Source organism: Solea senegalensis, linkage group LG14 (genome assembly GCF_019176455.1).
Source record: "Solea senegalensis isolate Sse05_10M linkage group LG14, IFAPA_SoseM_1, whole genome shotgun sequence".
NCBI classification, from domain to species: domain Eukaryota; kingdom Metazoa; phylum Chordata; class Actinopteri; order Pleuronectiformes; family Soleidae; genus Solea; species Solea senegalensis.
Genome location: NC_058034.1, coordinates 26,040,563 through 26,059,292, shown reverse-complemented (window position 1 = coordinate 26,059,292; position 18,730 = coordinate 26,040,563). Strand labels below are relative to the sequence as shown.

At 40.6% G+C, this 18,730-nt stretch overlaps 1 protein-coding gene across 2 annotated transcripts in view; it reads left to right on the top strand.

The window, feature by feature from the left end:
- Positions 1-1,947: 1,947 nt before the first annotated feature.
- Positions 1,948-18,730, top strand: part of exoc2 (exocyst complex component 2) — an 84,691-nt gene continuing 67,908 nt past the window's right edge. For both annotated transcript variants that reach the window (XM_044044874.1, XM_044044873.1), the window contains exons 1-2: positions 1,948-2,010; positions 14,372-14,521. In XM_044044874.1, the coding sequence (XP_043900809.1) occupies positions 14,404-14,521 (118 nt within the window). In that variant the 5' untranslated portion in view covers positions 1,948-2,010; positions 14,372-14,403. The remainder of the gene's footprint in view (positions 2,011-14,371; positions 14,522-18,730) is intronic.

Genomic DNA, 18,730 nt, shown 5'->3' with positions numbered 1-18,730 from the left:
CGAAGCATGACAGTAAGAGTAATAGTTGAAATATAGTCAGTGATGCATGATATCCGCTTGAGTGGATACCAGCACATATTACAGGGGTTACAGGAAACTAAATAGTAGATAAGGTGGCAAAGGCACCCTAACATAGATTTAGCAACACAAATTGAGCAAAAAGGAAATGAAGAGCATCATTAAAGGGGACATATTATACCCTATACCAGTGACATGCTTTGGTCAAAATACCATAAGGATGAAGAATCATAGTAGTTCATCATAGTAGTTCAATAAACCTGCTAAACCCGCCCCTTTCAGAACGCTCGGTTTTCATGCATGGTCCCTTTATATGCAAATGAGACACAGGCAAACACACACCCACTTCTTCCAGGGGGTTTCTGATTTGTCCTCTTTACAGCGCTTTACAGCTCTATTCGTCTCCCCCTCCCTCCACTAGTTCTCTGACAATATCAACATGGCAGCGTGCGCAGAAAACAGCGAGAGTGCTGTCACAGGAAGAGACGTCCTACATAAGGATCGAGCCGAACAGTGCCGAACACTTATGAACAGAACTGCTGATCGCCAGCGGCTGGCGAGCTGAATAGACTGCATGTTGCTACAGACTGTGCTCCGGAGACCTCCCCACCGCTGACCAGCGGTGCTGTCCCTATGCCCCTAACTGATTTTCACAGAGAGTGCAGCACCGCTGATCAGTTTAGGCAGCTCGCCACGCGCCGCTGGCGATCAGCGGTGACACAGAGAGTGTAAACAGCATAAACAGCTGCTTTATGTGATTGTATCAGACTGAGTCTGTGCTCCGGTCATGGAGGACGTACTGAACAAATTGTGTGTTTGTACCTCGGTGAAATACGTCCCCTGACTAAATACGGCGACCGCTGGCCGCAGTCTGATGTGAAGTGGTGCAAACACACGAATACACGTTTGCTGACTTTATCCGGCACGTTAGCTTCATATATAAAATCCTCTGTAAAACACTGTGCTCCACTGTGCAGCCACCAACAGCACACTTGTCCCTCCGCATTGACATAATACTGCTCTTCCTCCCTCGCCTGCACTCTCGCAGGGACAAGGTGGAGCTAAGGTGGAGCTCGCGAAGTAAACGTACTGGTGGGGCGGTTACATTCGCGGTGAAATGCGCATGCTGCCGTCATAAGTGCAGGGAATTCAACATCGAGCGTTTTATTGCCTATACTTACACTAAGCGGAACCACGAAAACATGACTGAGTATTCTTTTTCCACACTTTGGCGACTGGTAGGGCCTCCAGAGTCCCAAATATAAGTATTGAAATGGTTAAAAAGTTGATTTTGCATAATATGGCCCCTTTAAACAAAAACTAAAGGAGAGGTGGCAAAAACAATGGGAGGAGGAGAGAAAAGGAAGATGGTTTTTCAAAATCCAAAGGAAAGTGGGAGAGGTTACAGTACAGTACATATCAAGGATTAGATTTGGTCATACAGGGTTACACAGTACATAATTCAGAATCAATAAACATAATACAGGCAGATGTGATCACTGTGGGCAGGAAGAAATAGTTCAGCATGTACTAGCTCGTTGTCATGGACATCGAAGAGAAAGAGAAATTATGATTCAAAGGTTGAAAGACATTGAAGTGGAGACATATTGGAAAAGAATTGACTTTTGCGACTGTGACTGTTACAAAATATTATGTGATTTTCTTAAAACCACAAAGCTGATTGAGAGGATATAGGTTGGGATGTAAGTTGTATTTGTTTTTGTTTGTGTGTGCATATATATGTATGTGTATCTAAGCATGTGTATTAATATGTTTGCATATATACATATATGTATATTATTATTTATTTATTTATTTTGCAGTATTTAAATCCACATTTTTGATCCACACTCCATACCAGGTGGTGGCGGTAACGCACCAAATCGTTGTTTGCCAACCTCCATGACACCTCAAACAAGAAGAAGAGAGCGGAAAGCCGGAAGTAGTCAGATGATACAGGAAATGGTCGCGGCAGTCGTCCTGCTGTAACATGTAAGTCGCTGTTGTCTCTTTTTTGGGTTTTCTTCCCCCCAAGATTCGTCATATATCGGGAGTGTTCGTTAAAATACGTGAAATGGAGCATTTAATATTACAGAAAACACAAATGACAGCTTCTGTTAACCCTTCCGGTATGACGAATCAGCTTGAAAGCTACTGAGGTTAGCTTAAGCTAACGTCAGCTGTCACAGTTACGATAGAGACAATGTACTTAGTACGCTTCTATATACATGTGTATATAGATATATACACATGTATATAGATACATGGAGAGAATGAAAGAGAGAGAGATCGCTAAATCAGATGCATGATCACAACATATGAGCTTGTACGAATCGGAAAAATTACAGATGACATTTTGATTAGCATAAACATTTCAGACCTATGACACAAATTGCATCTATAGCAGTGTTTCTCAAACTTTTTCAGACCAAGGACCACTTAACCCATAAAAAAACACTCAAGGACCACCTAACTCAAAATAGCCCCAAACAATATGCCAACTTAAACAGTTAAAAATTACAACCTCCTAAAATGAAATAGTTGATTTTATATTGAAAACAACCCACATTTAAATTTGAAAACACTGGTGCAGTGCCCGTGCAAAATCTGTTTTTTTGTGTTTTTAGTTATTGTTGGTTTGGTGTGTTTGAGTGCTCATTGTTACTATTGCACAGTAAAAGTTCAGTGACCTTTTTATTTATGTATGGTAGAAAGCAAATATTGATACTGACATAATGGTATACAATAAATATGGAAAATTGAACTACATGGTTGCATAACAGTTGGTTGGTTGTCACTGGGATGCAGAGGTTGAGTTCAGTAGGGTGACAGCTGCAGGAAAGAAGCTTCCTCTGAACCGGCTGGTTCAGGTGCAGAGACCTGTAATGCCTCCCGGAGGGGAGTGGGGGGAACAGTCTATGGTTGGGGGCACTGTGTTCGTCATCTGCCTCAGCTTCATTGTGCCTTGTCTCACTCTCAGTGCTGTGCGAGTGAGAGGGGGTGTGGCTGCAGTAGAGCGGTGAGAGCGGCAAAAGCCAGTGTGTGCTTCTTTTACCGATATCTTTTGTATTACTTCTCCAAACAACGCCAAACTGCACTTACTCGTGCCCGTAGCACGACACCTGTCAAATTTGAAATCAGTCGGCTCCTCGGTTCGAGAGAGATGAAAGTCACAGACAGACAGATGTTCTTGGAATTTATACATAGATGATATGTTACTTGCTTGTCACCTCACGGACCACTAGGGGTTGCTCACGGACCACCAGTGGTCTGGGGACCACACTTTGAGAAAGGCTGATCTATAGTAATGCCCTTCTATTATATGAGCAGGCTTGCTCATATAATGTTTGATATGATACAGTGATGTCACAGTGGAGAAAGTTAAAGTCTGGTTATGTTTCACCAATAACTGATGCTGATAATTGTCTTGTGTTAGCTTTCCTGCTTAGCTTATAGATCATGGTCAGAAAGGGCAGGGGAGATATTTCCTGCTTCGGGCTGACACTCTTACACCTAAAGGCACCGCAGCTCTCTCACAACATGTGTGAAGGTGTTAATTAAAACGCAATTTTTGAAAATCTTATATACTTGTCAAATGTCCACTCAAGTTGGCAGACAGACAGTCGGACACAATTGCATAATTCTTAACAATAAAATCAAAATATTTTTAATAGGGAGCCACCAAATTTCGGCCAAAATACTTTTTGTCTGCGAGCTCATGCAGATAAATCGCAGATTTCGTCTCCAAGTTGAAGTAAAACACAATAGGTTTCAAAAATTCAAGCAGACACATGGAGGTTGAGAGAGAGAGAGCTTGTCACTATTCATGACAAGGTTAATTTTAATGTTGTTTGAAGTTGTTCGCCTGTACCTATTATGCTTTTAAGAAGCCACAATAAATGTCATATTCAAAATTGTAATTGCACACTTTGTTTAAATATTTTTACTCCTAATATTTAAGTACATTTTTATATCAGAAAATTACTTTTGATACTGTAATTATAAAAACATTACAACAACATACTGAAGGGTCAATGAGTCAATATATTATATTTTGTAAATGCAGAGCAAAATATGCACATTGTGATGCACTAAATGTTATGACAATAATTTACAATTATTAAATGCCCACATCACCACAGGTGGGACCATAGGCATCAGATACTGCAGGGGCCCCAACACTATTTATGATCAACAATTTTGTCCCCACCACTTCTATAATTTTTATCAATTTATCATTAACACTCAAACTACCGGAAATGATGTACCTACTAGAAATACCATAGCGGTCATTTTGACCGTTCATAATTAATTTGCATATAATTTCAATAGTGAAAATAAATAGATGTGTAATATGAATACAGGTGATAGTAAATATGAGGAAGCAAAATGTAAGCAAGTGAGAAAATGTGTTCATTGATGAACAGAAATCGAATCCGCTCTTGAAATTACAGATAAAAAGCCCCTACTTTTCAGGTAATGTTTTTGCCAACTCAAGTGAAGTAAAAAAAGTTATCTTTAGTGATGTCCCTGCCCTTTCTTGTGTAAGACTCCACCTAAACCCACACCACACTGTCTCTGAGCCTCTGAACTGGCCTCCGCGTTTCGTCTCTTCCCAGGTGTGGTGCACCATTAACCATGCATTTAGTATCGACATCAGCGGCGAGCCAGAACTTGATGCCATGTCTGGTTTGCTGACGATGTAATGGATGAAGCTGCATCTTGCCTTTGTTGGAAAGAGCTGTTCATCCACAGTAATGTTGACACCAGCTTTTCAGTGCGTCTTTTTTTTTTAGCTTTTCAGTGCGTCAACGGACCTCCGATCAAATGAAACAAATGAAACATTAAATCTTAATAAACAACATGAAATTCTTGGGGTTTATTCTGTGAATTTTATTTGTTGATTAATTTTAAACTTTTCTTAATATATAAATTTTTTTTTCTATACGAGAGGTACTGGGTCGGCCCACATAAGTCCCGAAAGGCAGGCAGGCCAAAACCAAGAGGTGCCGGATCCTGCCGAAACAAATTAACAGCACGCTGTTCGGAAGCACATGTTTTCAAAATGAAGCAAGTGACAGGATCAATTATCTAGGACTTTTTCACACAACCTTAGCCAACAAACTTGACGGATACTTGCAATACCTGCGCAGTAAATGTTCCGAGGGACAGTCATCGTTATGGATGGTCAACCACTGTCGGTTGCCGGGGCCAAGGAATTCGGGCTGTTAATTAGCCACCTGGAGCCACGGTACGACATGATAAGCCAAAAATATTTGTCCGAGCCAGCTGTACCTGAATTGCATTGTAAAGTGTACAATCGCATATTAGAGAAAATAAAAATTTAACTACAGATATCTTGAGCTCTGAATTTTTTGAAGTTTAACAGCTCACTGGCTGGATGCGAGTTACGTGCCACACAGTGCAATGATAAACGCAACAACAATGCGATTGCAGTTCCCCTAATGGAAATGTTGGCAAATTCCTTTGAGCAAAGTCCATGTGATTCTGAGGGACAACGCCAACAACATGCGAAAGGCGATGGAGAACATGAGAGTGCGTAGTCTAGTCTGCTTCTCATTGTGAATGAGGGACTTCTATCTAGAAGCTATTGGTTTATTCAGCTGCTTTTGTGTTGGATGTTAAAATCATTTTTGTACTAAACTAAACGATCAACAAAGAACTGACTGTTTATTTTGAATGTCTATGAAGCTTGTGATGCTATTGGTTTATTAGGGTTCGAGCAACAAGGTTGCATGAACCCTATTGAAACTGGAAGGATTATTATTATTATTATTAGGGTTCGAGCAACAAGGTTGCAAGAACCCTATTGAAACTGGAAGGATTATTATTATTATTCTTATTATTCCCCCAAATGAATCGCATTTTTGAGGCCTTTCCCATACCCCAAAACTCACAGATTTTTGTGACCGCATCAATCGTGGTGTAAATTTACGTCTGAAAAAGGTTCGGGGAATGTGCGTCGAAAATTGAATGTGGGAGGGGCCAATAAGTGCGGCGCCACCTGTCCAAATTCACCATGACCAACACAAATATCGCACATGCACGAAATTCGGTACACATGTGTAGTGGGTCAGGATGAAGACAAAATTACATTATGACCATGATCCAAACCCAACAGGAAATCCGCCATCTTGGGTTGACTGGCCATTTTTTGGCGATTTTGGCGAATCCGCAGCAATGGTATTTGAACTAACTCCTCCTAGAGTTTTCGTGCGATCACCTTCAAACTTGGTGAGGTCGCTGTGGACCAATTGAGGAGCTTACAGTATCAAAAGCCAATGTCTTCCTTTGGTCGAGTCCCAGCTGCGCTGCTTTCTTTTTTGTCTGCTGCCTAATTCAATTCAATTCAATTCAATTCAATTTTATTTGTATAGCGCCAAATCATAACATACATTATCTCAAGGCACTGTACATAGACAACATCAAAGAGAGCAGAGACCCCCAACAGTTCACACAATGAGCAAGCACTAGGCATCAGTGGAGAGAAAAAACTCCCTCTTAACAGGAAGAAATCTCTGACAGAACCAGGCTCAGAGATGTGCGGTCATCTGCCTCGACCGGTTGGGGTGAAAGGAAAAATGGGGGATAGTGGAGAGGTGGGGGACAGAAAATGGGGGGAGAGAAAGGACAAGAGGGAGATGAGGGAGAGACAGAAGAGAGAGAGGGAGACCAGCAGCAGATACACAACAACTGTATCAGGTTACAAGTTCATACAGTTACTGATATCGACTTTTTAATTTACAAAATAATAATAATGGTGACGATGAGCGTAGCCTCGGAAACTGGATCTTGATCCTGCAACCTGCATGATGAGAATACAGAGAGAGAGAGAGAGGGAAGGAAGAAAAGACACAAACTAGGGAGAGAAAGAGACAAGGTTAATGACATATAAAAAGTCATAATCAAATGCTGAGTGTGAGAGAGTGAATGTGCGTGTACCACCGGAAAATCCCCCAGCAGTTTAGTTCTATAGCAGCATAACTAAGAGCTGGTTCAGGTTTCCCTGAACCAGCTCTAACTATAAGCTTTATCAAAAAGGAAAGTTTTAAGTTTAACTTTAAATACAGAGAGAGTGTCCGCCTCCCGAACTATCATTGGAAGCTGGTTCCACAGGAGAGGAGCCTGGTAGCTAAAGGCTCTGCCTCCCATTCTACTCTTACAGACTCTGGGAACCACAAGTAAACCTGTATTTTGTGACCTAAGTGGTCTATTAGGATGATAGGGTAAGACTAGGTCTTTCAGGTATGAAGGGGCCTGACCATTAAGTGCTTTGTACGTGAGGAGGAGGATTTTAAATTTAATTCTAAACTGTATGGGGAGCCAGTGTAGCGAAGCTAACACTGGAGTTATATGGTCTCTCTTTCTAGTTCCTGTCAGAACTCGTGCTGCAGCATTTTGAATTAACTGAAGGATTCTAACAGACTTGTTAGAACATCCTGCTAATAAGGAGTTACAGTAATCTAATCTAGATGTAACAAAAGCATGAACTAGTTTTTCAGCATCCTGTAAAGACAGAATGTTTCTAATTTTCATAATGTTCCGCAGGTGGAAGAAGGCTGTTCTGGAAATTAGTTTTATGTGTGAATCAAATGACATTTCCTGGTCAAAAGTAACTCCAAGGTTCCTCACAGTGGAACTGGAAGCCAGGGTGATGTCATCTAAAGTGACAATGTGGGCAGAAAGTTTTTCTCTGAGGTGTTTAGGGCCGAGTATAATGACCTCAGTTTTATCTGCGTTTAAAAGTAGAAAGTTACAGGTCATCCAGGACTTAATGTCTCTGAGACATTCCTGGAGTTGAACAACCTGATTTATTTCATCCGGCCTCATCGATAGATATAGCTGTGTGTCATCTGCATAACAATGAAAGTGTATGTTATGCTTTCTAATAATGTTCCCTAGAGGAAGCATATATAAGGTAAAATGTATAGGCCCAAGCACTGAGCCTTGTGGAACTCCACAATTAACTTGTGTTTGTAATGAGGCTTTATCATTAACGTGAACAAACTGGAATCTATCAGATAAGTATGATTTAAACCAGCAGAGGGCAGCACCTGTGATACCAAGAGTCTGCTCCAATCTCTGCAGTAGAATATCATGATCAATGGTGTCAAATGCAGCACTAAGATCTAACAGGACAAGTAAAGAAACTAGACCATTATCTGACGCCAAGAGAAGATCATTACTAACTTTAACTAGTGCTGTTTCTGTGCTATGGTTTAATCTAAAACCTGACTGAAAATCTTCAAACAGGCCATTAATGCGCAGATATTCACATAATTGATTGGCAACAGCCTTTTCTAAGATTTTAGAGACAAAGGGAAGATTAGATATCGGTCGGTAATTAGCTAAAATATCTGGGTCAAGGGTCGCTTTTTTTAGAAGGGGTTTAATAACTGCTACTTTAAACGTTTGGGGCACATATCCAGTTAATAAGGATAGATTAATTTGAGTTAATATAGAGTTGTTAATTAAAGGAAACACATCTTTAAACAGTTTGGTGGGGATAGGATCTAACTGACAGGTTGATGGCTTAGATGATGAAACTAATGATGTTAACTCAGGGAGATCTATAGGGGAGAAACTGTCTAACTGTGCACCTGGTGCTTCTAAAGCTCTTGTACTAGAAGATGAGTCAGTCCCAATATGAGGGAGGAGATGATCAATTTTTTCTCTAATTGATGTTATTTTATTCACAAAAAAGTTCATAAAGTCATCACTGCTCAGTGTTAAAGGAATAGATGGTTCAGTGGAGCTGTGGCTCTGTGTCAGCCTGGCTACAGTGCTGAAAAGAAATCTATGATTATTCTTATTTTCTTCAATTAGAGAAGAATAATAGGCAACTCTAGCTTTGTGTAGGGCTTTTTTGTAAGCTACAAAACCATCTTTCCAGGCTATATGAAGTTCCTCTAGGTTACTGGAACGCCATTTTCTTTCTAATCTACGTAACGTCTGTTTAAGAGCACGAGTATTGGAGTTAAACCATGGTGCTCGTCTCATCTGATTCACCACTTTCTTTTTCAGAGGGGCAACACGATCTAATGTAGTACGCAGTGAGGCTGCTGTACTATCAACAAGGTTATCTATGAGGGCGGGAGTAAAATCACAAAAGGTACCTTCAGATGTACTGACATATGGCACCGAGTTAAATAAAGGTTGCACTGTCTCTTTGAATGTATTAATATTATTATCAGACAGGCACCGGCTGTAGCTGTATTTCTTATTTATGTTATTGTAGTTCATTATTGAACAGTTAAATGTGAGTAAATAATGATCAGTAAGGAGAGGGTTTTGAGGAACTATGTTTAAATTATCAATATCAATACCATAAGTTAAAACAAGGTCGAGGGTGTGATTAAGGCAATGAGTTGGTTTATTAACGTGCTGAATAAAACCTATTGATTCCAACAGCGAGTTAAATGCGCAGCTAAGACTATCACGGTCAACATCTACATGGATGTTGAAATCCCCTACAATTATGATTTGATCTGTTTTAAGCACCAACTCACATAAGAACTCAGAGAACTCTGATAGAAACTCTGAATAAGGTGCAGGTGGACGATAAACTGTGACTATTATAATTGGTTTCTGTGATTTACAACTAGGATAAGATAGATTAAGAATAAGGCTTTCGAACGATGAATATCCTGGTTTGGGCTTGGGATTGATTAATAATCTAGTATTAAAAATGGCTGCTACTCCTCCTCCTCGGCCTGAGCTTCTAGGAATATGGGTATTAGCATGAGTGGGTGGAGTTGATTCATTTAGACTGACGTAATCGTCTTCATGTAACCAAGTTTCAGTTACACAGAATAAATCAATACAATTGTCGGAGATAAGATCATTTATTAAAACAGATTTTGAGGAGAGAGACCTTATATTTAATAGTCCACATTTGAAAGTGGTATTATTTGACTCTATTTTATTGTTGGTATTAATCTTTATTAAGTTAGAATGTCTAACTCCTCTTCTGTTTGTTATTGGTTTATTTACTTTATTTACTTTAGTTTTTACTTTAGTAGGTCGAGGGGCAGACACAGTCTCTATGGGGTTTTAATAGGTGACTGCTCGAAAAGAAGCACAGAGAAGCATGAAAGACTGCAACTCTGTGTCCTGGTCTCAACTCTGGATTGTCATGGGTTTCTAATAAAATGCCCTAAGCTGCTAGATAAGAGAGCTGCTCCATCCAAAGTGGGATGGACGCCGTCTCTCCTCATGAGACCAGGTTTCCCCCAGAAGTTTTGCCAGTTATCTAAAAACCCAATGTTGTTTTCTGGACACCACCTCGACAGCCAGCGATTGAATGACGACATGCGGCTATACATGTCATCACTGGTTACATTGGGCAAAGGACCAGAGAAGATTACGTTGTCAGACATAGATTGTGCGTACCTACACACAGACTTAACATTAACTTTAGTGACCTCCGATTGGCGTAATCGGGTGTCATTACTGCCGACGTGAATAATAACTTTACTGAATTTACGATTATCTGTAGCCAGCAGTTTCAGATAAGACTCTATGTCGCCCGCTCTGGCCCCGGGAAAACACCGGACTGTGGTCGCTGGCGTCGCTATTTTCACGTTCCTCAGGATGGAGTCACCACTTACCAGAGTTGGTTTCTCAGTCTGTGTGGTGCTGAGGGGGGAAAACTTGTTTGAGGTGTGAACAGGTTGGTGGTGGACAGGACTCTTAGGCTTAACACTACGCCTCTTACTGCGGACAGTCACCCAGCTGCCCTGTTTGTCTCCCGGCTGCACGGGAGCTGCTGGGGGAGCTAATGCTATGTGGTCCGCACCGACTAGAGGGGACTGGCTAACTGATTTAGCTTCTATGGTGCGGAGCCGGGTTTCTACTTCACTAAGCCTCGCCTCCACCCTAGCCAGCAAGCTACATTTTTTACAAGTACTTTTATCACTAAAGGAGACAGAGGAGTAACTAAACATTTGGCACACAACACAGGACAGAGCAGGAGAAGGAGAGGGAGAGAGAGAAGCCATCGCTGCTAAGCTAACTTTACGCTAGCAAAGTTAGCTAGAAAGAAACACCGTATGTGATCTACGTAAACGATAGAGTTTACGAAAACGTAGCGGGTGAAAGTATTAGTCTTAGTACTAGTATTAGTAATAAAACGAGTGTTTGTTCAGTGAAACGATAGTTCCAGTAGATATAAAACTGCAGAGAGGGCAGGAGACACACAGCGGAACACCAGTGGAAGCACAGGAAGTGACACAATACGTTACCGCCCCTCTCAAGGAAGTGTCGGCGATTTTCAGTGATGTCACAGATGATTGACAGCATGAGGCAGTGCTCCTCATGTTACTAGCGTTAGCTTCCTGCCGTTGTTTGTGTACTTCTGGGTGGCGGTTAAATGTGATAAATGTGTCGTATTCTGTAGCCATGGCACACGGACGCGCAGTCGCTGCTTTTTTGTGTGTATCTGTGTCATTACCTCACTTACCTCACTACCTCAAACCCTAAGGTTTCAGAACAAACAGTTCAGCCACTGCTGGACTCTGCAAAGCAGAACGGCACTTCCGTATGTTGATGATGTCATCAGTAAACCTCACCACGCTCACCACCGTAGCGCCTCCTGGTGCGGGCACTAGTCTGGGCACATCCGGTTGTGTACATTAAACCGCAGAAGAAGAAGAACTACTCTCGTTGTAGCTGGTGAGATGCAGTGCATCCACCGTGCCGGAGGGGGAGCTGTGTATCTGAGAGCTGGCCTACCAATTACATCACTTCCAGATACCTGGCCAATCACAGGACAGTGGGAAAGCTCTCGTTGGCTGGCCAATCACAACACAGTCCACGTTCTGGGGGTGTGGTTTTGGTCTGAAACAGCGTGGCTGACGAGAGTGTCAGTGAGGAGATATTTCGATCGGCTCGTTTGCAGCGACTAGGAGGATTTTAACAATGGTTCCGCTACCATTTTTTGGCTCCCGATACCTGGCTGTGCAGTATTGGCCGATACCGTACCGATACCATAAAAGTAATATAAGAGCTTTTTTTCTTCTAATACTAAAGAACCGCAAACTCACTTGGATGTAAAATCATTGCTATCATGGCTTGGTCAGGCACTGCTTAAAAACCTTTGTGAAACAGGAAAGAAGGCTAACACAGAGTGAATCCAGTAGAACTTTTTTATTGCCTACCTGGTATGGGTGACAATAATTGAATAAACTCTTCTAAAACCTGAGAGTTGTAATTACATCATGTATAATAATAGTGCAACAAGAAGTAAAATTAAATTAAAATAAGAAATAATATTATAATAATAATATATTATAAAATGTGTATTTTGTACAGCGCTTTTGAAGCAGGTCTCAAATTGCTGCAGTACTTTTTTCCAGTAAAAGACAAGTAAAAAAAAACAAGAGAAAATATCAAATTCTTGACAAGAGTAGGCTAACGTTACCTTTGGCTTGGGGATGTTGTTTTACCAGTGTGGGATCCTTTGAACTTGTTTGCATGCAGCACCACACTTTCCATATTGAAGTGTAATGCAATAATACAGCTAAGTTAGACAGTTAAAAACACATTGAAAGTTGAAAACACCGTTCTCTCATGGAGAGTAGTTGTAGTCAGGCTTGCAAAACTCCCAGCTGCTCCCTGCCATGGAGGGAGGGGCAATGCACGCGCTTCAGTGCTCTCCAGCATCTCAACCCAGTATGAGTACCCAATGAATGCGCAGGATTCATGTAGCACAATAGATCGGCGAACGCACCCGTGAATCGGCCGATGATACACGTAAATATCAGGCCGGTATGTTGGCCGGCTGATGTATTGGTGGACCCTTAATCTAAAGTGACAATGTGACCAGAAAGTTTTTCTCTGAGGTGTTTAGGGCCGAGTATAATGACCTCAGTTTTTTCTGAGTTTAAAAGTACAAAGTTAGCTGCTGTTAGCTGTTTGGATATTTAACTCCTTGTCTTAAATGTCCACTCACTTTCCTACTTACCTCTGATTATGGTTGTAAACTTCAGTGTTTATATTCAGGATTTTGTTTTCTTCTGTACTGAGTGAACATCTCGGTTTAGTCTTTTTCTACACTGTGTACATTTTTGGATATTGTGCATTCTTATCTTATTTTTATTACTTACTCTATATTAGAGTGTAATTTTTTTTGTAATTTTTTTTACTATATTGTATTTTATTTTATTCTGTTCTCATTCTTGTTCTTACATTTGTATTTACACTTGCACATTTCTCCACCTCTTTGTGTTTCCCCCCTGTGGGAGGAGTAAAGTCATTCATTCATTCATATGCAAATAACACACACACACACAGATAGACAGACATTCCTGGAATTTATAGATAGATGATGTCCCACCCAGCCTGTGTGATTAGGTCAGTCATCTTAGGCTGCGTCATGTTTCCTCTGGTGAAGAGGAAACATGCACCCCTGCTCAAGCAGGCGTGCATGTTTGTGCATGATGGACATGATGGACACCATTTACCACTCATGACACCATGGGAGACAATTGAAATGGGATAAAAAAATCAAATGAGTTATGACAAAGGATTCTAGACTAAACTAGTAGGGCTGTAAAGTCCTGGTCGACTAGTCGATACGTTCTGGTTCGACTCACATTCTGATAAATCGATTTTTTGCCATGTTAATTTCATACATTCTATGGTTAATTTGATTTCATCTGGAGGAATGTACCAAGTGCTAATGGGGGTGTTTTCAGAGCACCCGTGTTTCACAGGTAACAGCGTGTCTTCAGAGAACACCCCCCTTGTTTTCTGTATTTTGGATTAGCCCAACCCACTAGAGACAGACAGATTAAAGAACGTGTGGTGGTTTTATTTCATGTTGAGCTACATTCAGTCGTACTCTAATATGTCACAGACGTCACAGTGTGGCAGCATTTTACAAAAATAGATGTTGATAAAAAAGTCAAATGCAAAGTTTGCCAGCAACAGTTTTCATATCACAGCTCAACTCCAAACATATCATATAAAAACTTAAGCTAACTTGTCTTCATTATGTTGCTCCATCTGTTTTGAGTATATGATCATATCAGAATTGTCATATGTCAATGTTTTAGTCTAATAATCATTGATTTGTTTTATAACTGCAGATGCACTCGCCTGCAACAACGGCAGCGATCTATTTGTGTCTCAGCAGCGAAGCTGAGCTCCTGTGTTCATGAGACAAATCATCTCAATATTTCTCAACAGTTTCTATCGCGCTGATATCAACGTAGTATAGTATATAGTATATTTTCGGAAATCATGTGCTATGATATTGCAGATGCACAAGATGCAAAACAGTTTCAGAGCCGTCAAGTGTTTCTCCACTTATGTATGCCTTTCTCTCCAGATCCACAGATCCAGGGTTCGCCTCAGGCCACCATGTCTCGTTCCCGTCAACCTCCACTAGTCACAGGCATTTCACCGAAAGAGGGTGCTGCCTGGACCAAAGTCACCATCCGTGGAGAAAACCTGGGCACAGGCCCAGTTGACCTCATTGGTAATTAATATTAACAATTATAATATTAATATAAGCGCATTTCTCTTCACTGTCTTGGAGGAGCACTCATTCTTGTGGGGAATAAAATTATCCTTATTCATTCTTTTGGTGTTTTACACTTCCCTACTGTCCCTGTACTTCTTTTCTTATTAAATTATATGTACTGAACAGGACTTGTGTACCGTTACACCCCTATTAATAAGGGTTGTACTAAACACAAAACTAATGGGGGGCTGGCGCTGCCTAATTTTACTTTATATTACTGGGCCACTGGGTTACACTCTATGGTATATTGGTTAGATGACAACCCAATGATGGGCTAGAGATGGAACGGGAAGACTGTCTACCTTATTCTATTAGAGCTGTTGTACCTCCCGTGCCAGTTAATAGATCTTGTTTTCAACATAACCCTGTAATTTATGCTTTAATTAAGATTTGGAAACAACTAAGGAATCATTTCAAACTTAAGGCAGTTTCATTTCTGCTACTTATAACTGAAAACCCCTCTTTCACTCCCTCAGCTTTGGATGAGGCCTTTTCCTTCTGAAGACGATTGGGGATTTGTATTGTTGGTAATCTATACATAGAGGGGATTTTGCCTCTTTCCAGCAACTCCAAGAAAGGTTTAATTTACCAAGGAATCAGTTTTTCAGATCTTCAGATTAGGAATTATGTCAGAACACACCTCCCTAATTTAGAGAAGGCAAACCCAGACAAGATAGAGAGTTTATTTAATCTGTTCCCCAACCCACGCTATATAATCTCGCAACTATATGATCCTAAAAACAATAAGGGTTGTACTACAGTTGTACGACAAGAAAACCAGAGTCATACTATTGTTACATTGAAAGGGTAGGTCACACTAAATATCTAACACTTTAAACTATAGAAGCTGTTTTTCTGAAATATTTGATGTTTTCAAATTGCATACACGCTTCCTGTAGTGTACTATACTGTAAATGGAAAGGTCAACTTATATAATTTTCTTTTAAACATTTTTATTTAGTTTCTTCTAAATACACATTTTTTGTCTTCCAATATTTACATTTTATTAGAGTAACAGGTCTTAATAATTTCATTCAATAGCTGAGTTTTGACAGCATTCTATATAGAAATTGTGTGAATATTCTGTGTCAGTCTGCACTACTACTATCAAGAAATCCAATCAAAGTCTGATATCCTATGGGAGTATTCTCCTGCTTTAAAGGGGACATATTATGCAAAATTATACAAACACACACATTTTTATTATTGTGAAGGAATTATTTTAACTTGGGGAAATAGGGTATAATATGTCTCCTTTACTCCTGACAGCACTTGTAGCTCAAAACAAGAGTGAATACCAGCAGGAGAATATTGCAGGGGATTTTGACATTTTAAGTTTAGCTGTGTTGTTCATTCCATAAATGCACAATGTGTACTTTGTAAAGGTAACTAATCAGGCTTTCAATTATATAAAATTAATTTTTATTACTTTTACTACTTCTATTATTGTTGTTGTTGTTGTTATTCCTAATTATTAAAGAGGATAAATAATTGACTGAGTTAGTTACTTGCAGCTGTGTATCAGGCCTCAGTAAGACGCTTGCAGGATGCAGGATGTTACTTAAAACATTCTGCAGCACAATTTCGGATGACTAACTGATTTTTTCTTTAGGAGTTAGGTGATTGATTTTAATGTTGACAATTTGCAGGAATCTGTTGGTTTGGCAACCTCAACATGGTGAACAAAAAGAGGTTAGGCAGCATTATTAAATTTAGCACTCGTGAAGCTGCACCAGTGGGGACTGCGCGCCCCACTCCCATCCCTACACCTGACGAACATCTGCTCCTTGGGAATTAAAATAGATGAGCTGCTGCTAGTAAAAAAAAACTCGGCCTTTGCATGTTCCACCACCTCCTGTTTCACTGAAACGTGGCTCAGTGAACACATACCGGGCTGCACACTTAGGATATCGGGCTTCTGGCTGTTCCGAGCGTACCGCAGCCCGGATCTTACAGGTAAAAAGGGTGGAGGTGGAATATGCTTCTACACAAACAAAGATGGGTGTCACAGTGTTGGAAAAGTCATGTGGCCCTAATCTGGATTTCCTTTCCATAAACTGCAAACCCTTTTATTCACCATGGGAAATTTCCTCATTCATTCTGGTCGGAGTTTACATCCCACCTCAAGCCTGTGTATTGGAGGCTCAACAACTGCTAGCTGACCAGATAATGGCTATGGAAAGAAAACACCCAGACTCCTTCATCAATATTCTTGGGGATTTTAACAGTGCAAACCTGATCCACAAACTCCCCAAATACAGGCAGCATATTAAATGACTAACCAGGGACACCAACACACTGGACCACTGCTACACTCTTTTAAAGGATGCTTATTGCACTGTTGGACTCTCTGATCACTGTCTGCTTTACCTCATACCTATCTACAGACAGAAATAAAAAAACCTCTAAGTCTATGATAAGAACTGTGAAGAAGTGGACACAGGAGTCAAAGCAGAAGCTACAAGCCTGCTTTGACTGCACTGACTGGAGTGTCTTTTTTCAACAGTTTTTGTGAGGAACTGTGTGCCAACCAAGACATTTAGTGCATTCAGTAACAATAAACCATGGTTCACACCAAAATTAAAGAAGCTGCGCTAGACCAAGGAGGCCAACAGCAGTGGGACTGAGCCCTGTACAAGCAGGCAAAAAATCGACCAATCAGAATTTTGATCGAGCCAGAATTTATCGACTAATACATCGAACAGTCGACTAGGACTTTACAGCCGTAATGCTGACACTGTCAGGAAGAAGGCCCAGCAGAGACTGTACTTCCTCAGGCAACTCAGGAAGTTCAACGTGTCATTGTTCAGTCTGTCCTGTGCACTTCCATCACTGTGTGGTTTTGCTCAGCCACGAAACAGGACAAAATCAGACTGCAACGGACAATCAGGTCTGCAGAGAAGATCATAGGTGCTGACCATCTCTGCAGACCCAAACTGTTTACAAACAGTTTACAAACACACTGTCTGCAAACAGACGGTTTCTTCCCCCAAGCGGTCTCTCATATGAACAATTAATGTCGTCTCTGCACTATGCTCACTTGTACATTCTGGTTATTCTCAATAACTTGTACTTGTTATATTTATACCTTATATCTCTTCTGTTTATATATTTGTTTGTTGTAATAGAGAGAAAAGTGGAACCAAGTCAAAGTCCTTGTTTGTGTGCACAAATTTGGCCAATACAGTTGATTCTGATTCTGAGCTTGTCCTATCCTTTGTGTCCTCTTCTGTTACACCAACTCTCCTCATGTCTACCTTCACAAAACCCATGATCTTTCTCTGTGGTCTTCCTATTTTCTCCTGCCCCACAGCTCCATAGTTAACATCCTTTGTCCAATATAATCACTATATGTCCTCTCCTGTCCATCTCTTACTGTCCCTCGAATATGTTAATTTCTAATCCTGTCCATCCTGGTCATTACTAATGAAAATCTCAGCATCTTCAGCTCTTTAATCTCCTGTCTTCTCTTTGACTTTTGCTGCTGTCCTTCTGTCACACATCACCCCTGACACTCGTCTCCATCCACTCTACCCTGCCTGCACTCTCCTCTTTACCTCTCTTGTGCATGGTCCATTGCTTTGGATGGTTGACCCCAGGTGTTTAAACCCCTCCACTTTCACTGCCTCTACTCCTTGCATCTTCACCATACCACCTGTCTTACTGTCATTCACACACAGGTATTCTATCTTGCGCCTACCAACTTTCATTCCTCTTGTTACATACATTACATGCGTTTCATACTCATGTTGTATGAGTTAAACTCATTGGCAGCTTGACTAACCTTCAGTCACATCATTCCAATCCAAATGCCAATTAATTTTACATAAAGGCGTCGAACCTGGTGGTGCCCTGAGACTTGCACAGTGTTATACTGTACATGAATTTATTTATTATTTGCTATTTTTATTCAGCGAATTTATATAACGGTGTGAATTGGTGTACAGACAACAAAGAAATTCTTATCTAATATAATCTGTCAGACTAATCCCTATGTCTCTTGTGTAATGTCCAAATACTCTTCAATACTGCTTCAACTTTTAGCTCTGGTGACAATTTTGATGAGCTTGCTATGAGATACTCATTGTGAGTGCGCACTTCTTGTCTGTCTGTGCTGCAGTGTGTTTAATTGTGCTGTAACAGCCCTTTCCCCTCTCTTTTGTC